The 19329-nt window shown below is 48.0% G+C and overlaps 1 protein-coding gene across 5 annotated transcripts in view; it reads right to left on the reverse strand.

The window, feature by feature from the left end:
- Positions 1 to 8023: 8023 nt before the first annotated feature.
- DMC1 (DNA meiotic recombinase 1) overlaps positions 8024 to 19329 on the reverse strand; it is a 465896-nt gene continuing 454590 nt past the window's right edge. For all 5 annotated transcript variants that reach the window (XM_063938805.1, XM_063938803.1, XM_063938804.1 and 2 more), the window contains one exon: positions 8024 to 8378. In XM_063938805.1, the coding sequence (XP_063794875.1) occupies positions 8309 to 8378 (70 nt within the window). In that variant the 3' untranslated portion in view covers positions 8024 to 8308. The remainder of the gene's footprint in view (positions 8379 to 19329) is intronic.

Here is a 19329-nt window from a genome sequence, read left to right on the forward strand (position 1 = left end):
CGTCCACCGCTATTGCCTGAGGGTCCCTTGACCTGGCGCAATATCTGTCTAGTTTTTTGTTCAGGCGGGACGCCATCATGTCCACCTTTGGTTTTTCCCAACGGTTTACAATCATGTGGAAGACTTCCCGATGAAGGCCCCACTCTCCCGGGTAGAGGTCATGCCTGCTGAGGAAGTCTGCTTCCCAGTTTTCCACTCCCGGAATGAACACTGCTGAGAGTGTTATCACATGATTTTTCGCCCAGCGAAGAATCCTTGTAGTTTCTGCCATTTCCCTCCTGCTTCTTGTGCCGCCCTGTTTACGTGGGCGACTGCCGTGATGTTGTCCCACTGGATCAATACCGGCTGACCTTGAAGCAGAGGTCTTGCTAAGCTTAGAGCATTGTAAATTGCCCTTAGCTCCAGTATATTTATGTGGAGAGAAGTCTCCAGACTTGATCACACTCTCTGGAAATTTTTTCCTTGTGTGACTGCTCCCCAGCCACTCAGGCTGGCATCCGTGGTCACCAGGACCCAGTCCTGAATGCCGAATCTGCGGCCCTTTCATAGATGAGCACTCTGCAGCCACCGCAGAAGAAACACCCTTGTCCTTGGAGACAGGGTTATCCGCTGATGCATCTGAAGATGCGATCCGGACCATTTTTCCAGCAGATCCCACGGAAAGGTTCTTGCGTGAAATCTACCGAATGGGATCGCTTTGTAAGAAACCACCATTTTTCACAGGATCCTTGTGCAATGATGCACTGATACTTTTCCTGGTTTTAGGAGGTTCCTGACTAGCTCGGATAACTCCCTGGCTTTCTTCTCCGTGAGAAAACATCCTTTTCTGGACTGTGTCCAGAATCATCCCTAGGAACAGTAGACGTGTCGTCGGAAAAAACTGCGATTTTGGAATATTTAGAATCCACTCGTGCTGTCGTAGAACTACTTAAGATAGTGCTACTCCGACCTCCAACTGTTCTCTGGACCTTGCCTTTATCAGGAAAGCGTCCATATTTCTTTTAAGAAGAATCATCATTTCGGCCATTACCTTGGTAAAGACCCGGGGTGCCGTGGACAATCCAAACGGCAGCGCCTGAACTGATAGTGACAGTTCTGTACCACGAACCTGAGGTACCCTTGGTGAGAAGGCAAATTTGGACATGTAGGTAAGCGTCCCTGATATCCAGTGACACCATATCGTCCCCTTCTTCCTGGTTCGCTATCACTACTCTGAGTGACTCCATCTTGATTTGAACGCTTGTATGTAAGTGTTCAAATATTTCAGATCTCACCGAGCCGTCTGGCTTCAGTACCACAATATAGTGTGGAATAATACCCCTTCCCTTGTTGTAGAAGGGGTACTTTGATTATCACCTGCTGGGAATACAGCCTGTGAATTGTTCCCAATACTGCCTCCATTTCGGAGGGAGACGTTGGTAAAGCAGACTTCAGGAACTTGTGAGGGGGAGACGTCTCGAATTTCCAATGTACACCTGGGATACTACGTGTAGGATCCAGGAGTCCACTTGTGAGTGAGCCCCCTGCGTGCTGAAACTCTTGAGATGACCCCCTACCGCACCTGAGTCCGCTTGTACTGCCCCAGCGTCATGCTGCGGACTTGGCAGAAGCTGTGGAGGGCTTCTGTTCCTGGGAATGGGCTGCCTGCTGCAGTCTTCTTCCCTTTCCTCTACCCCTGGGCAGATATGACTGGCCCTTTTGCCCGCCTGCCCTTATGGGGACGAAAGGACTGAGACTGAAAAGACTGTGTCCTTTTCTGCTGAGATGTGACTTGGGGTAACAAAAGGTGGATTTTTCAGCTGTTGCCATGGCCACCAGGTCCGATGGACCGCCCCTTTATACGGCAATACTTCCATGTGCCGTCTGGAATCTGCATCACCTGACCACTGTCGTGTCTTCGTCTGGCAGATATGGACATCACGTTTACTCTTGATGCCAGAATGCAAATATCCCTCTGCGCATCTCGCATATATAGAAATGCATCTATAGTCAATAAAATCTTGTCCCTGTCAAGGGTATCAATATTTTCAGTCAGGAAATCCGACCAAGCCCCCTCAGCGCTGCACATCCAGGCTGAGGCGATTGCTGGTCGTAGTATAACACCAGTATGTGTGTATATACTTTTAGGATATTTTTCAGCTTCCTATCAGCTGGCTCCTTGAGGGCTGCCGTATCTGGAGACGGTAACGCCCCTTGTTTTTATAAGCGTGTGAGCGCCTTATCCACCCTAAGGTGTGTTTCCCAACTCGCCCTAACTTCTGGCGGGAAAGGGTATACCGCCAATAATTTTCTATCGGAGGAAACCCACGTATCATCACACACTTCATTTAATTTATCTGATTCAGGAAAAACTACAAGTAGTTTATTCACACCCTACATAATACCCTTATTTGTGGTACTTGTAGTATCAGAAATATGTAACACCTCCTTCATTGCCCTTAACATGAAACGTGTGGCCCTAAAGGAAAATACGTTTGTTTATTCACCGTCGACACTGGAGTCAGTGTCCGTGTCTGTGTCTGTGTCAACCGACTGATGTAAATGGGCGTTTTTACAAGCCCCTGACGGTGTCTGAGACGCCTGGACAGGTACTAATTTGTTTGCCGGCCGTCTCATGTCGTCAACCGACCTTGCAGCGTGTTGACATTATCACGTAATTCCTAAATAAGCCATCCATTCCAGTGTCGACTCCCTAGAGAGTGACATCACCAATACAGGCAATTTGCTCCGCCTCCTCACCAACATCGTCCTCCTACATGTCGACACACACGTACCGACACACAGCACACACACAGGGAATGCTCTGATAGAGGACAGGACCCCACTAGCCCTTTGGGGAGACAGAGGGAGAGTTTGCCAGCACACACCAAAAACGCTATAATTATACAGGGTCAACCCCTTATACAAGTGTTTTCCCTTATAGCATTTTTATATATGTAATCATATCGCCAAATAAGTGCCCCCCCTCTCTGTTTTAACCCTGTTTCTGTAGTGCAGTGCAGGGGAGAGCCTGGGAGCCTTCCTCACAGCAGAGCTGAGCAGGAAAATGGCGCCGTGTGCTGAGGAGAATAGGCCCCGCCCCCTTTTCGACGGGCTCTTCTCCCGGAGTTTGTGAGATCTGGCAGGGGTTAAATACATCCATATAGCCTCAAGGGCTATATGTGATGTATTTTAGCCATAAAAAGGTATTATACATTGCTGCCCAGGGCGCCCCCCCCAGCGCCCTGCACCCTCAGTGACAGTTGGTGACTGTTGGTGAAGTGTGCTGACAACAATGGCGCACAGCTGCAGTGCTGTGCGCTACCTTATGAAGACTGAAAGTCTTCTGCCGCCTGTTTCTGGACCTCTTCAACTTCGGCATCTGCAAGGGGGGTCGGCGGCACGGCTCCGGGACGAACCCCAGGGTGAGACCTGTGTTCCGACTCCCTCTGGAGCTAATGGTGTCCAGTAGCCTAAGAAGCAAATCCATCCTGCACGCAGGTGAGTTTACTTCTCTCCCCTAAGTCCCTCGTAGCAGTGAGCCTGTTGCCAGCAGGTCTCACTAAAAGAAAAAAAACTAACTTAAACTTTTATTCTAAGCAGCTCAGGAGAGCCACCTAGATTGCACCCTTCTCGGCAGGGCACAAAAATCTAACTGAGGCTTGGCGGAGGGTCATAGGGGGAGGAGCCAGTGCACACCACCTGATCCTAAAGCTTTTATTATTGTGCCCTGTCTCCTGCGGAGCCGCTATATCCCCTTGGTCCTTACGGAGTCCCCAGCATCCACTAGGACGTCAGAGAAACTATCTTACGTGACAACCTAGACACCGATGCGTCCACAATCAGCGGATTTTCACATTTCTTTCTATCTTCCAGTGGAAATGGAAAGGATGTAATTCATCTTTTAGGGATTAGCCCAAGTTTCATCAAACAGAGCATTCAATTCCTTTGATGCAGGAAAAGTTGCTGAGGATTTATTTTTTACATTAAAATAAGATTCCTCCTCTACCTCCGCCACCCTGTCAGGAATGTGCAGGACATTTCTAATAGCTTCTATCAGGGCCTGTGTTCCCTGTGACAGGACAGCATCCTTTCCACTCGCATCCACTTGACCCTCCTCTGGGTCTTATGTATCGTGATCAGTATCAGCCTGCATGAGCTGGTCCAAAGTATGCTTTTGTGGGCAAATGGTGGGGGCCTGAGACACTGGTATGGGAACTGAATCTCTATTCATCAGGTCATCCATAGACTGTCTTAAGAATTGCGTCTCTTTCTCAGTATGGGATAGTTTAGTAGAAATACTGGATATCATCCTTTTAATGGACTCTAACCATGGGGGTTCAACCCCACTAGCCTGAGAATGTGCACTATCCTGAGTACAGGGTAGTGAGTCTCCGGGGGAGGACAGACACTCTGCTGTGCAGGAAACACAGTCCCTGGACATGGTAACGTGACACACACCCACACACAAAAGGTGAAAACACAGTTTAACCCACACAGAGCCCGCAGGGAGACACAGAAAATGGAGCTAGCCACACAGTGCCCTTGTAGCCAAGTAAAAACTCAGCTAGGTTGCCACACTAAGTCCCTTATTAGGGCTTAGTATACTACAACACTTCCCCCCCCCCCCCCCCTTCCTTCTAAGACCCCCTGGCACCACTGAGGAGATGTGGAGTCTTTTTGGAGGAGCTGCGCTTCCCTGTGATTTCTGTCAGTGTAAGCTACAGAGGAAAAATGGCACTGGTGAGCTGCTGGATCCACTCATAGTGAAGCCCCGCCCCCGTAATGGTGCGCGGCTTCCCTTTTTTTTATACTGGCCTGTGGTATTAGTGTGTCTAACAGAGGGTTAAAACCCTTGTTAGGTCTGTTGGCCAGTGTGGGTAATGATTGGTGGCTCAGCGCGCCCCTCACAGCGGGACACACTTATGGGTATGTCCTCCTGATCCTCCTGGAGTGCAGCCTGCATCAGCGCTGTGCTCCTACCCTTGTGCTGCTATTCCCGCCGGTGACCCGCTAACCGGGACGCCGGCACTGTATTCACCACTCTTCTATCTTCTGGCTCTGTTAGGGGTGGCTGCGTGCTGCGGGAGGGTACGCTCGCAGTGGTGGGGCTTGCGAATGAATCCCTCAGGAGCTCGGTGTCCTGTCAGCGGATAAACTGGACCATTAACTCTTTAGGAAGTTGGGCCATTCTCCCCCGTAAGTCCCACAAAGCAGGCAGTCTGGTGCTAACCAGACCTGTCTGAAAACAACAAACAGAAAATAAATACAGAAAACTGTTCAGGAGCTTCCCTGAGCGTGACCGTCTCCTCCAAGGCACATTTTCTAAACTGAATCTGGTGGGAGGAGTATAGAGGGAGGAGCTAGTGCACACTATTGATTTCTTAAAGTGTCCAAGGCTCCTAGTGGACCCGTCTATACACCATGGTACTAATGTGGACCCCAGTATCCTCTAGGACGTAAGAGAAATATATTTTTTTTGAGCATGTGTTTTGAATATTTTGTGCAAAGTAAATGTTGTTTGTGTGGTACATGCATACCTCCCAACTGTCCCGATTTTCGCGGGACAGTCACGTTTTTTGGGGACTGTCCTGCTGTCCCACCCACGGGCCACAGTGTCCCGCGGTGGGGGGGGGGGGGGGCAGTTGGGAGGCTCTGTCACCCGCTGCCCTGCTTAGCAGAGCAGCGGTGAATAGACGCTGTGCGCATGCGCACAGCGTCTATTCACTGAAGTCAGAGGGAGAGGGGCCATGCCAGCGGCTCACAGAGCGCTGGGCATGCCCCCTCAGTGACAAAAACAGGGGCGTGGCTCGCGATAGCGGGTCCTCCGCAAAGCCACGCCCCCTTTTCTTAGGTCACGCCCCCTTTCTCGGAGCACGCGCGGCTTCACAGCGCGTGTGTCCCGCTTTATAAAAAAGAAATGTTGGGAGGTATGGTACATGATATGTTTTAATTTTGATGCAAAGCTTGTCATGAAAATTGGTAACAAACGTGACATAAAACCATTTTCATGGAATGACCCAATTGCATCTTTAACTGTTCCAGTAACATACCTCCCAACTGTCCTGATTTCCGTGGGACAATCACGTTTTTTTGGGACTATCCCACTCTCATCCCGCAGTGGGGTGGGGGGGGGGGGGGCAGTTGGGAGGCTCCCGTCACTGCTGCACTGCTTAGCAGAGCAGCGGTGAATAGATGTTGTGCGCACAGCATCTATTCACAGGTGACAAAGCGAGAGGGGGCATGCGAGCAGCTCAGAGAGCGCTGGGCATGCCCCCTCAGTGACAGTACAAGGGGGGCATGACTTGCGATCATGGCTCTGCCATGAGACCATGCCCCTTTCATATAGGCTATGCCCCCTTTTTGGAAGCGCCCCAAGGTCCTTCTTTGTACTTTTAATAAGTTGGGAGGCATGCAATAAGCTGCCTAGCAATCTCTGCCTCACCCCTAATTCTTAATAGCTCTAATTCTTAATGTTCTCTGCTCAGGCTGCTGACATCATCAAGGCATACAAGAACAGCCAATCAGCACTTTTACATGAATGCAGGGTTGAATAACCCGGGTTGGACACTTTTGAGTGCACATTGACCCGGATCCAACACGTGTTTAACACTGCTTTTATACCGGGTTGAAATGCAGGGTTACTTGACCCGGGATATTCAAAAGTGGTGCTTTTAGACTGCACATCGACCCGGGTTGAGCTGGCTCGACCCTGCAACATCCCGGGATATATTTGCGGTGTGAAAGGGGTATAAATGACAGAGAGCTCACAAATTAAGTGCATAAATTGTGGTATAAGAGGAAAGGTGTCAAATCCATTTTCTTGGTAGTGTTCTGTTAGTATGGTTGTTCTATAAATGTGTGCATATATCACGTGGAAGGGGCATCATAACAAGTGCTTTCACTGGGCGCCAGGGCTCACCTTATATCCCTGTTTGAAAAATATGGAGGGATGCCAATGTCTAGTTATGGGTCTGACTTACAGTTAAGGGCCCTACACACTGGCAGATAACACTCAATCATTAATGAACGAGAACTCATTCATATCGTGCAGTGTGTAGGCACCAATGATGAACGATTCACGGCCCCGCACTCGTTCATCGTTGGTGCCCTGTCGCAAGTGAAGAAACTTCACACCCCCTGTTACATCCCCCCCGCCACCGGGTCGCCCGTCGGCCGTATCTGCCGTGGGGCAGCTCATCGCAGAGTCTGTCGGGGGCTTAAGTGAAAGGTGTCTACTATTCAATTGATGTTGTGGCTTCATGAATTACACCGAGACCAGAGGCAGAACTCTGGGAGGCAGCGGTGTCATCTGCCGCCGGGCTCCTGCTCTGAAGGGGGGAACCTCTCCTCCCATTCTGTGACACCATTGAATTAAGTTAATTGACAGCTGCCGCTGTCTTTTCAGTGGCCGACTTCTTCACTGGTCCCTGCACCTTACAAATCACACCCACTTTATTATACTGAATATACACATTTTATAAGTGTCATGATTAGAAACCACAACCTATTACAATGGATGCGGCACCTTACTGATGAAACTGTTTGCTCCTGAATAGGAAATATGAGAATTCTAACTATATGAAGCTACTTCTCTGACAATTACACATAACTTCATATAGTTAGAATTCTCATGCTTCCTCCACAGGAGCAAATAACTCCATCAGTAAAGTGTCTGCTGTTAGTGTAACAGGTCATGGGTTCTAATCCTGGGTATGACTGCTAAGAAATGTGTGATTTAAAATAAAAGACAATTAAATGTATAAATACGGTATATAAATTTTTTTCAGAACACTCCATACACACACACACACACATATACATACACGCACACATACATACATACATACATACATACATACATTTATCTTAATATAGGAAATAGGGGGGCACCAATATTTATCTTGCATCCGGGCGACTGTGACGAACTTACGCCACTGACAGAGACATCTCCCTCCTATTTAAATATTCTCCCAGCACAAAGAATGAAGAATTCAAAATGTATCTTTCTGCAAGTCAGGGAAAGGATGAGGAAATAAAAGAGTCTGGTGATAGTTTTAGCTTTAATATATGCTGATGACTTAATTCTATATTTATGTTAAAACATCAAACTGAAAACAAATACAAGTACATTAAACCAAACATTGATTATAATTTAAAATGAAGCCTAGGGAAACTTTGAAAACAAGCAATTGAACCATTCATGTTGTAAATACATTATGTGGTCATCAGTTTAATAATGTCTCTACTGTTAAGTATAGAAATGCACTGGTATGGTAATATATGCTAAATCTCACGCGGAATGTCTCTCTCTGATGTAGATCAATTGTCACTCTTTTGCATCACTGATACCACCAGCTGTGATTGCGAATGTGGCTTCATTTTCTGGCATCTCAGGGCTGTCAATGAACAACATTTAAACATTAAGTAACACAGGAAATGCATGTGTATATATTTTTTCAATAATTTAATGCACGGTTAAATTATATTTTATCTGTTCTTTAAGAACTAAAAAGAATTCTAAATATATTTAAAATTACAAAAAAACATTTTTTTTTAGTTTGTTTTTTTTGTTGGGGGGGGGGGGGGTTTGCAAAAAACTTACAAGAACCATGACTAAGGGGGTAGTTCAGAGTTGATCGCAGCAGCAAATTTGTGAGTAAAGGTGCATACACACTGGGCGTTTTTGCCCAGCGTGTATGCACAGCGATGATTGCTGACATCGCTGGGCTGAAAATCGCTCAGTGCATACACACTGAGAGATTTTCCCGTCTGCCCAGCGATGTCAGGGGGGGTGAGCGGCTTTCCATAACAGGACACTATGGAAAGCTGCTCACCCCCCCGTTCATCTACTGGTAATACGCATCAGCGCTCACCGCTCATCGCTTGTGCATGCACACTGGGCGGTTTTGAGCTAAAAGCAGCTCAAAACACCAAAAGTGACCTGCTTTCAGCTCAAAATCGCCCAGTGTGTATGGGCCTTTAGATTTGGGTAGGTTATTTTGTTTCTGTGCAGGGTAAATGCTGCCTGCTTTATTTTTACACTGCAATTTAGATTTCAGTTTGAAAATACCCCACCCAAATCTAACTCTCTGCACATGTTATATCTGCCCCCCCACCCCCCATGCAGTGCACATGGTTTTGCCCAGCTGCTAACAAATTTGCTGCTGTGATCAACCCTGAATTAGGCCCTAAAGCCGATTGGTCCCGTTAATGTGCTGCAGTACTGCGGCTCACATTAAAAGTGATCCCCCGCGGTGGTTGCCGGTGATGTGTGGGACCAGCTCAGTGGAATCCCAGTGCTGACGTCGGGATCTGCCGGATTTAGGTGTGGTTTTCTCACTAAACAAGGCACTGAGGGGGTAATTCAGAGTTGATCGTAGCAGCAAATTTATTAGCAGTTGGACAAAACCATGGGGGTCATTCTGACCCGTTCGCACGCAGCGGTTTGTCGCAGAGGTGCGAATGGGTCCGGAATGCGCATGCACGGCGGCCGCCCTGCGTACGCGGGTCACCAGGTTACGTCGCGAACAACGAAGAAAGCGGCCGCAGAGACGACCGCAAGAAGATTGACAGAAAGAAGGCATTCCCGGGCGTCACCGGACTGTTGCCTGCCGTTTTCAGGGAGTGGTGAAGAAAACGCAGGCGTGTCCAGGAGAACGGAGGGCAGATGTCTGACGTCAAAGCTGCCCCCAGCATCGCTGAGATCGTCGCACAGGGTAAGTATGTCCAGGGCTAGTTCTGCTTGAAATTTTTTTAGCTTAGCAGGGCTGCACAAGCGATCGGATCCCTGCTAAGCTAAAATACATTCCCCCATAGGCGTGGACTAGTTGATCGCAGCAGCAAAAAGTTGCTGGCTGCGATCAACTCGGAATGACCACCCATGTGCACTGCAGAGGGGGCAGATGTAACATGTGCAGAGAGAGTTAGATTTGGGTGGGTTATATTGTTATTTTGTTTCTGTGCAGGGTAAATACTGGCTGCTTTATTTTTACACTGCAATTTAGATTTCAGTTTGAACACTCCCCACCCAAATCTAACTCTCTCTGCACATGTTATATCTGCCCCCCCCCCCCCCTGCAGTGCACATGGTTTTGCCCACCTGCTAACAAATTTGCTGCTACGATCAACTCTGAATTACCCCCTGCGTCCCACACAGCATTGGCAATCACCAAGGGTGATCCCATTTTATTCTGTTCTGAGGGAGCCGCACATCTACAATGAGACACTAGGGGACCTGCCATCTGTGCCCCAGTCACAATTTAGGGAGGCTGAGATCCAGGGGCGTATCTATTGGTGGTGCCACCTGCGGCCAGTAGGTAGATTCAATTTTAATGGCAGCCGCTGTCCACCCCCACCTCACCACCACTGATAGTTCCTCACCCGCACTGATGCCTAGGAACGATCATAGCAGGCAGCAGCGGCAGCCACTGTAGCGCGGTGTCGGACACCGGCACCAATTACAATCAAGAAACTACATAAACTACAACTCCCAGCAACCCTTGCTGCCGGGAGCTCACTGCAGCAAGGACTGCTGTGAGGTGTAGTTTATGTAGTTTCTTGATTGTAGCACAATACCGGACACTGGCGCCAATTACAGTGGCTGCTGCTGCTTCCTGGTATGGTTGTTCCTGGGCGTCAGTGCAGGTGAGGAACTTATGGTTGGTTGGGTGGGAGGGAGGGGTTTGGGGGTGGACAGCTACTGCCTGTTGGTTCTAAAAGTGAAATTATTTTATATATATATATATATATATATATATATAGGCACTACTGTGTGGCACAATGTGTATAAGGGGTATTACTGTGTAGAATAACGTGAATATCGGACATTACTATGCTGTGTAATATATAGTAAGGGATGCTACTGTGTGGTGTAATTTGTATTTGGGTACTATTAAGTGGCCATGCCCCTTTTTTGGCACATGCACCATATATATTTTAAATATAAGCGGGGATGGTGTGGGGCACCAGACCTTTACTCTGCCAGGGGCGCTAGGACCCCTAGATACACCCAGAGCCGGCCTTAGGTATAGGCAAACTAGGCAATTGCCTAGGGCATCTGGTATGCCTAGGGGCACAAGCAGCTTCTGCTGATTAAAATGATATGCGGCATGCCTATATTGTGTGTGTAGCATTTCGTATGCAGATACAGCCGCAGTCACACACAGAATATAGGCATGCCGCATATCATTTTAATCAGGAGAATCTGCTTGTGCATCCTAGCCACATAGCAATGCAAATAAGATGCATTTTCATCAAACACAGGCACCCGACGTTAGCAGGGCTACCAGTTGACTCGCGCCAGGCATCTCCTGTTGCATGGTGTAAGATTTAGGTATCCAAGCAGAGGCAGAGGTCCCAGTGTTAGCGGCTGTGTGAGTGCTGTGTGTGTGAGTGGGTTGGTTGTGCAATAGTGTTCAGCATATGTGTAAGGGTCATTATGCTTTTTATGTGTATAATGCATTAATAATGTGCAGCAAATGTGTATAGAAAGGGCACTACTGTGTGGTCTAATGTGAATAAAGAGCAATATGGTATGGTGTAATGTGAATAAGGAGCAATATGGTGTGGTGTAATGAGAATAAAGAGCAATATGGTGTGGTGTAATGTGAATAAGGAGCAATTCAGTATGATGTTATGTGAATGAGGGGAACTACTGTGATTAGTAGTGTATATAAGGTAAAGTGGTACTACTGTGTGATGTAATGTGAATAAGGGACACTATTGCATGATAAATTGTGAACAAAGTTGCAGTACTGTGTGGCATAATTTGAATTGGGGGTACTGTTGTGTGGCCATGCCCCTTCCCAGCAAGAACACATACCTTTTTGGGCTGTGTGCTGAATGTGCGCACTGTTCTTATTTAAATTACAGGGGGTAGGGAAACCAAAATAAGGACTGGTATAGGTGAGGGGTGATTGTGCTGGGAAAGGGGTGCAGGGTCAGAGGCGGAACTAGCGTTGGTGCTAGGGGGCACCAGCCAAAATCTTGCCTAGGGCATCATATTGGGTAGGGCCGGCTCTGGATACACCCCTGCTGAGATCTACTGCATCTGATCACGGAGATTGAGATGCACAAGCACAGTGCATCTGGTGCTGTTTAAAGGACAGGTAATTCTCTTTATCTTTAATACTGCAGATCTACCTACATTACAAACAGCACAGCAAAGGCCACATTCTACCTAATATCGCCGTAGAGATAATGGGGGTCATTCCGAGTTGTTCGCTCGTTATTTTTTTGTCGCAACGGAGCGAATAGTCGCTAATGCGCATGCGCAATGTCCGCAGTGCGACTGCGCCAAGTAAATTTGCTATGCAGTTAGGTATTTTACTCACGGCATTACGAGGTTTTTTCTTCGTTCTGGTGATCGTAATGTGATTGACAGGAAGTGGGTGTTTCTGGGCGGAAACTGGCCGTTTTATGGGTGTGTGTGAAAAAACGCTACCGTTTCTGGGAAAAACGCGGGAGTGGCTGGGCGAACGCTGGGTGTGTTTGTGACGTCAAACCAGGAACGACAAGCACTGAACTGATCGCAGATGCCGAGTAAGCCTGGAGCTACTCAGAAACTGCTAAGAAGTGTCTATTCGCAATTCTGCTAATCTTTCGTTCGCAATTTTGATAAGCTAAGATTCACTCCCAGTAGGCGGCGGCTTAGCGTGTGCAAAGCTGCTAAAAGCAGCTTGCGAGCGAACAACTCGGAATGACCCCCAATGGGCCTAATTCAGATCTGATTGCAGCAGCAAATTTGTTAGTAATTGGGCAAAACCATGGCCCTCATTCCGAGTTGATCGCTAGCTGTTTACGGTTGCAGCACAGCGATTAGGTAAAAAAGCGGCATTTCTGCGCATGCGTAAGGGCCGCAGTACGCATGCGCGAAGTTATTTCACACAAAACTATGCAGTTTTACACAAGGTCTAGCGGCGCTTTTCAGTCGCACGGCTGATCGGGGAGTGATTGACAGGAAAGGGACGTTTCTGGGAGGTAACTGAGTGTTTTCTGGGAGTGTGCTAAAAAACGCAGGCGTGCCTGGAGAAAAGGGGGAGTGGCTGGCCGAACGCAGGGCGTGTTTGTGATGTCAAAGCAGGAACTAAACTGCAGTGATCGCAAGGAAGGAGTAGGTTTGGAGCTACTCAGAAACGGCATGAACATTTTTTCGAGGAGTTCTGCTAATCTTTTGTTCGCACTTCTGCTAAGCTAAGATACACTCCCAGAGGGCGGCGGCTTAGCATTTGCACTGCTGCTAAAAGCAGCTAGCGAGCGATCAACTCGGAATGAGTGCTTTGTTAAATTGTGGACTGAGATTCCAAGTTATTTGGCTTATCCAGTAATTTGAGAGTCTAACCCATACACTGTATACTGCTGAGCCGCCCTTGAAACTACAGTATTGTGAATAGAGATTACAAACTCATGCTGCAGCCGATTTTAGAATTTAATGGGAACAGTAGATTACATTATATACATTGTTATTATATGTTGTTCATTTTGTAACTTTAATTAATTAAACTGTATCGTTATATATAGTGATGAGCGGGTTCGGTTCCTCGGAAACCGAACCCCCCCCGAACGTCACCCATTTTACACGGGTCCGAGGCATACTCGGATTCTCCCGTATGGCTCGGTTAATCCGAGCGCGCCCGAACGTCATCATCCCGCTGTCGGATTCTCGTGAGATTCGGATTCTATATAATGAGCCGCGCGTCGCTGCCATTTTCACTCGTGCATTGGAAATGTTAGGGAGAGGACGTGGCTGGCGTCCTCTCCGTTTATTAATCTTGATGCAAAAATATTTGTGCTTATTCCTTAATTGTGGGGACTGGGGAGCAGCTGTATTATATAGGAGGAGTACAGTGCAGAGTTTTGCTGACAGTGACCACCAGTATACGTTGTCTGCCTGAAAAACACTCCATATCTGTGCTCAGTGTGCTGCATATATCTGTGCTCACACTGCTTTATTGTGGGGACTGGGGACCAGCAGTATTATATAGGAGGAGTACAGTGCAGAGTTTTGCTGACAGTGACCACCAGTATATATAGCAGTACGGTACTGAAGGCCACTGCTCTACCTACCTCTGTGTCGTCAAGTATACTATCCATCTAGATTCTATAGCTGTGGTGCATTTTAGTTTTGCAGTTTGCTGACAGTGACCACCAGTATATATAGCAGTACGGTACGGAAGGCCACTGCTCTACCTACCTCTGTGTCGTCAAGTATACTATCCATCCATACCTGTGGTGCATTTCAGTTGTGCGCAGTATATATAGTAGTAGGCCATTGCTATTGATACTGGCATATAATTCCACACATTAAAAAATGGAGAACAAAAATGTGGAGGTTAAAATAGGGAAAGATCAAGATCCACTTCCACCTCGTGCTGAAGCTGCTGCCACTAGTCATGGCCGAGATGATGAAATGCCATCAACGTCGTCTGCCAAGGCCGATGCCCAATGTCATATTAGAGAGCATGTAAAATCCAAAAAACAAAAGTTCAGTAAAATGACCCAAAAATCAAAATTGAAAGCGTCTGATGAGAAGCGTAAACTTGCCAATATGCCATTTACGACACGGAGTGGCAAGGAACGGCTGAGGCCCTGGCCTATGTTCATGGCTAGTGGTTCAGATTCACATGAGGATGGAAGCACTCATCCTCTCGCTAGAAAAATGAAAAGACTTAAGCTGGCAAAAGCACAGCAAAGAACTGTGCGTTCTTCTAAATCACAAATCCCCAAGGAGAGTCCAATTGTGTCGGTTGCGATGCCTGACCTTCCCAACACTGGACGGGAAGAGCTTGCGCCTTCCACCATTTGCACGCCCCCTGCAAGTGCTGGAAGGAGCACCCGCAGTCCAGTTCCTGATAGTCAAATTGAAGATGTCACTGTGGAAGTACACCAGGATGAGGATATGGGTGTTGCTGGCGCTGGGGAGGAAATTGACAAGGATTCTGATGGTGAGGTGGTTTGTTTAAGTCAGGCACCCCGGGAGACACCTGTTGTCCGTGGGACGAATATGGCCATTGACATGCCTGGTCAAAATACAAAAAAAATCACCTCTTCGGTGTGGAATTATTTCAACACAAATGCGGACAACAGGTGTCAAGCCGTGTGTTGCCTTTGTCAAGCTGTAATAAGTAGGGGTAAGGACGTTAACCACCTAGGAACATCCTCCCTTATACGTCACCTGGTCCGTATTCATCAGAAGTCAGTGACAAGTTCAAAAACTTTGGATGACAGCGGAAGCAGTCCACTGACCACTAAATCCCTTCCTCTTGTAACCAAGCTCCTGCAAACCACACCACCAACTCCCTCAGTGTTAGGCGCCGAGGGTCCGCTCGTCAGTGCGGCCCGGCGCCTAGCAACCAGGGACGCCGTACGCGGACAGCCGCCGGCTCCCTGGCAACGCTAGACGCCGGGCGCACGGAGCCGCACAGACCCTAGCAACGGGGACGCCACTGTCGGACCGCGTTCCCCGTTGCTGGGTCCAAAGTTAATTACCACACTTGTTTCCTGGCCGTGCAGTATGGCAGCTGCACGGCATGTTTGTAATTAGCCCTGTCTGGCACCTGATTGGAGGGCTTCCATTTAAAGGCACTCTCAGGACTTCTCACAGACGCCGGTAATAGCTTCCTGTTTGCTGTATCTGTTGCAGAGAGTGTTTCCAGTCCTGCTCTATCCGGTCGTTCCTGTCCTCAGTGGTCCAGTACTCGGAAGTTGTCATCTGTTCCTGGAGTCCTGACCGAGCACCTTTAACATCCTGTGGTGTTCGTGAGTCGCGGCGTAGCCGTGTGTTGCGGCTTGACCGCTTACTATTTATTATTTGTTATATTGAGTCTCGGAGCTTTTGCGGAGGATTCCGCTCCCACAAATCCACTCTGGTATCCAGCGGTGCTGGGTAGGAGTAACGGATTAGTGGATTTTGGTTGTCCTTTTCCCTGGCGGTTTGTCCGCACATACTTCTGGTTTAAGTTTAGTTAGCTTGTAGCCCCTGGCCTGGTTGTTTAGTCAGAGGGCCCCTTGTTATCACCCTGTCTCGGATTTCCCTTTGTCTCCCATTGAGACCTGAGGGGGCATCGGAGTTGGGCAGACATAATCCGCCCTTCAAACGCGGCTGCCATGGGCTCAAGCAACCATAGTCTCGCAGGGGATTTCTGATAACACGGGCGAGACAACGGAGTTAGGGCGCCAGGGGTTACTAGGCTTCCCTGCTCCCGTAACCAGCATTCCCTTCCAGTACTCTGGCCTTTGTCATAAAGATCTCCTCTGGTCAGAAGTACTGGAATCATAACACTCAGTGTCAATTTCCACCTTACACAGGAAAGCCAATAGTCCTGCAGGCCATGTCACTGGCAAGTCTGACGAGTCCTCTCCTGCCTGGGATTCCTCCGATGCATCCTTGAGTGTAACGCCTACTGCTGCTGGCGCTGCTGTTGTTGCTGCTGGGAGTCGATCGGCATCCCAGAGGGGAAGTCGGAAGACCACTTGTACTACTTCCAGTAAGCAATTGACTGTCCAACAGTCCTTTGCGAGGAAGATGAAATATCACAGCAGTTATCCTGCTGCAAAGCGGATAACTCAGGTCTTGTCAGCCTGGGTGGTGAGAAACGTGGTTCCGGTATCCACCGTTAATTCACAGGCAACTAGAGACTTGATTGAGGTACTGTGTCCCCGGTACCAAATACCATCTAGGTTCCATTTCTCTAGGCAGGCGATACCGAAAATGTACACAGACCTCAGAAAAAGAGTCACCAGTGTCCTAAAAAATGCAGTTGTACCCAGTGTCCACTTAACCACGGACATGTGGAGCAGGGCAGACTCAGGACTATATGACTGTGACAGCCCACTGGGTAGATGTATTGCCTCCCGCAGCAAGAACAGCAGCGGCGGCACCAGTAGCAGCATCTCGCAAACGCCAACTCGTTCCTAGGCAGGCTACGCTTTGTATCACCGCTTTCCATAAGAGGCACACAGCTGACAACCTCTTACGGAAACTGAGGAACATCATCGCAGAATGGCTTACCCCAATTGGACTCTCCTGGGTATTTGTGACATCGGACAACGCCACCAATATTGTGCGTGCATTACATCTGGGCAAATTCCAGCACTTCCCATGTTTTGCACATACATTGAATTTGGTGGTGCAGAATTATTTAAAAAACGACAGGGGCGTGCAAGAGATGCTGTCGGTGGCCCGAAGAATTGCGGGCCACTTTCGGCATTCAGCCACCGCGTGCCGAAGACTGGAGCACCAGCAAACACTCCTGAACCTGCCCTGCCATCATCTGAAGCAAGAGGTGGTAACGAGGTGAATTCAACCCTCTATATGCTTCAGAGGATGGAGGAGCAGCAAAAGGCCATTCAAGCCTATACATCTGCCCACGATATAGGCAAATGAGGGGGAATGTACCTGACTCAAGCGCAGTGGAGAATGATTTCAACGTTGTGCAAGGTTCTGCAACCCTTTGAACTTGCCACACGTGAAGTCAGTTCAGACACTGCCAGCCTGAGTTAGGTCATTCCCCTCATCAGGCTTTTGCAGAAGAAGCTGGAGACATTGAAGGAGGAGCTAAAACAGAGCGATTCCGCTAGGCATGTGGGACTTGTGGATGGAGCCCTTAATTCGCTTAACCAGGATTCACGGGTGGTCAATCTGTTGAAATCAGAGCACTACATTTTGGCCACCGTGCTCGATCCTAGATTTAAAACCTACGTTGTATCTCTCTTTCCGGCAGACACAAGTCTGCAGAGGTTCAAAGACCTGCTGGTGAGAAAATTGTCAAGTCAAGCGGAACGTGACCCGTCAACAGCTCCTCCTTCACATTCTCCCGCAACTGGAGGTGCGAGGAAAAGGCTCAGAATTCCGAGCCCACCCGCTGGCGGTGATGCAGGGCAGTCTGGAGCGAGTGCTGACATCTGGTCCGGACTGAAGGACCTGCCAACGATTACTGACATGTCGTCTACTGTCACTGCATATGATTCTCTCACCATTGAAAGAATGGTGGAGGATTATATGAGTGACCGCATCCAAGTAGGCACGTCAGACAGTCCGTACGTATACTGGCAGGAAAAAGAGGCAATTTGGAGGCCCTTGCACAAACTGGCTTTATTCTACCTAAGTTGCCCTTCCATCTTGCACCTCTTTTTTCTTTCATTTTTCTTTGCATCATGTGCTGTTTGGGGACAATTTTTTTGAAGTGCCATCCTGCCTGACACTGCAGTGCCACTCCTAGATGGGCCAGGTGTTTGTGTCGGCCACTTGTGTCGCTTAGCTTAGTCACACAGCGACCTTGGTGCGCCTCTCTTTTTCTTTGCATCATGTGCTGTTTGGGGACAATTTTTTTGAAGTGCCATCCTGCCTGACACTGCAGTGCCACTCCTAGATGGGCCAGGTGTTTGTGTCGGCCACTTGTGTCGCTTAGCTTAGCCATCCAGCGACCTCGGTGCAAATTTTAGAACTAAAAATAATATTGTGAGGTGTTCAGAATAGACTGAAAATTAGTGGAAATTATGGTTATTGAGATTAATAATACTATGGGATCAAAATGACCCCCAAATTCTATGATTTAAGCTGTTTTTGAGGGTTTTTTGTAAAAAACACCCGAATCCAAAACACACCCGAATCCGACAAAAAAATTTCAGGGAGGTTTTGCCAAAACGCGTCCGAATCCAAAACACGGCCGCGGAACCAAATCCAAAACCAAAACACATAACCCGAAAAATTTCCGGTGCACATCACTAGTTATATATAAACCCGATGTTTTCATCTCACTATCAATTATATATTTAAGTGGCTGCTTTTGCTGGTTAGCAAATCAGAGTATTTTACACTCTCAAGCTTAATGCACCCTGAAATACAAGTTCCAGGATTCCCCATTCTTTACATAAAAATGTCCAGGAAGGGCATGAGCAAGAGTTCTAGTATCCTATGCTGATAAACACCACAGTCCAGTGACCATCGTGTTTGAGCCCTTCGAGAAAATACTCCATCAACTGTAAGAAGTCTGAGCCAATAGAGAGAAGAGCCTTGGAAAGCATTCCACACTACAACACCCCTCATAATAGCATACAATACAGTGAGAGTCTTCCCTGCTAAACAGTGTGCTGCCAGAGACACATACCACACATCAGCTCACTATTTTAGGACAAGGCCCAAATTAGTCTGTTTGTTCCCCATTCAGCCCAGTTACATCATCTACTATGGGGAAGCACCTATCTGATGCCAGGAAAGTCTTCTTGTGCCAGCCAATAATGCAGGCCGCTGGTTCCATAGCGAGCTTTGAGGCAATTCCTCCCATCCACTGTGGTTGGTATTATGTACTTGTACTGTAGGCATGGTCTGGACCTACATTCTTCTCTTTT

The sequence above is a fragment of the Pseudophryne corroboree genome, chromosome 9, assembly GCF_028390025.1.
Source record: "Pseudophryne corroboree isolate aPseCor3 chromosome 9, aPseCor3.hap2, whole genome shotgun sequence".
NCBI lineage: Eukaryota > Metazoa > Chordata > Amphibia > Anura > Myobatrachidae > Pseudophryne > Pseudophryne corroboree.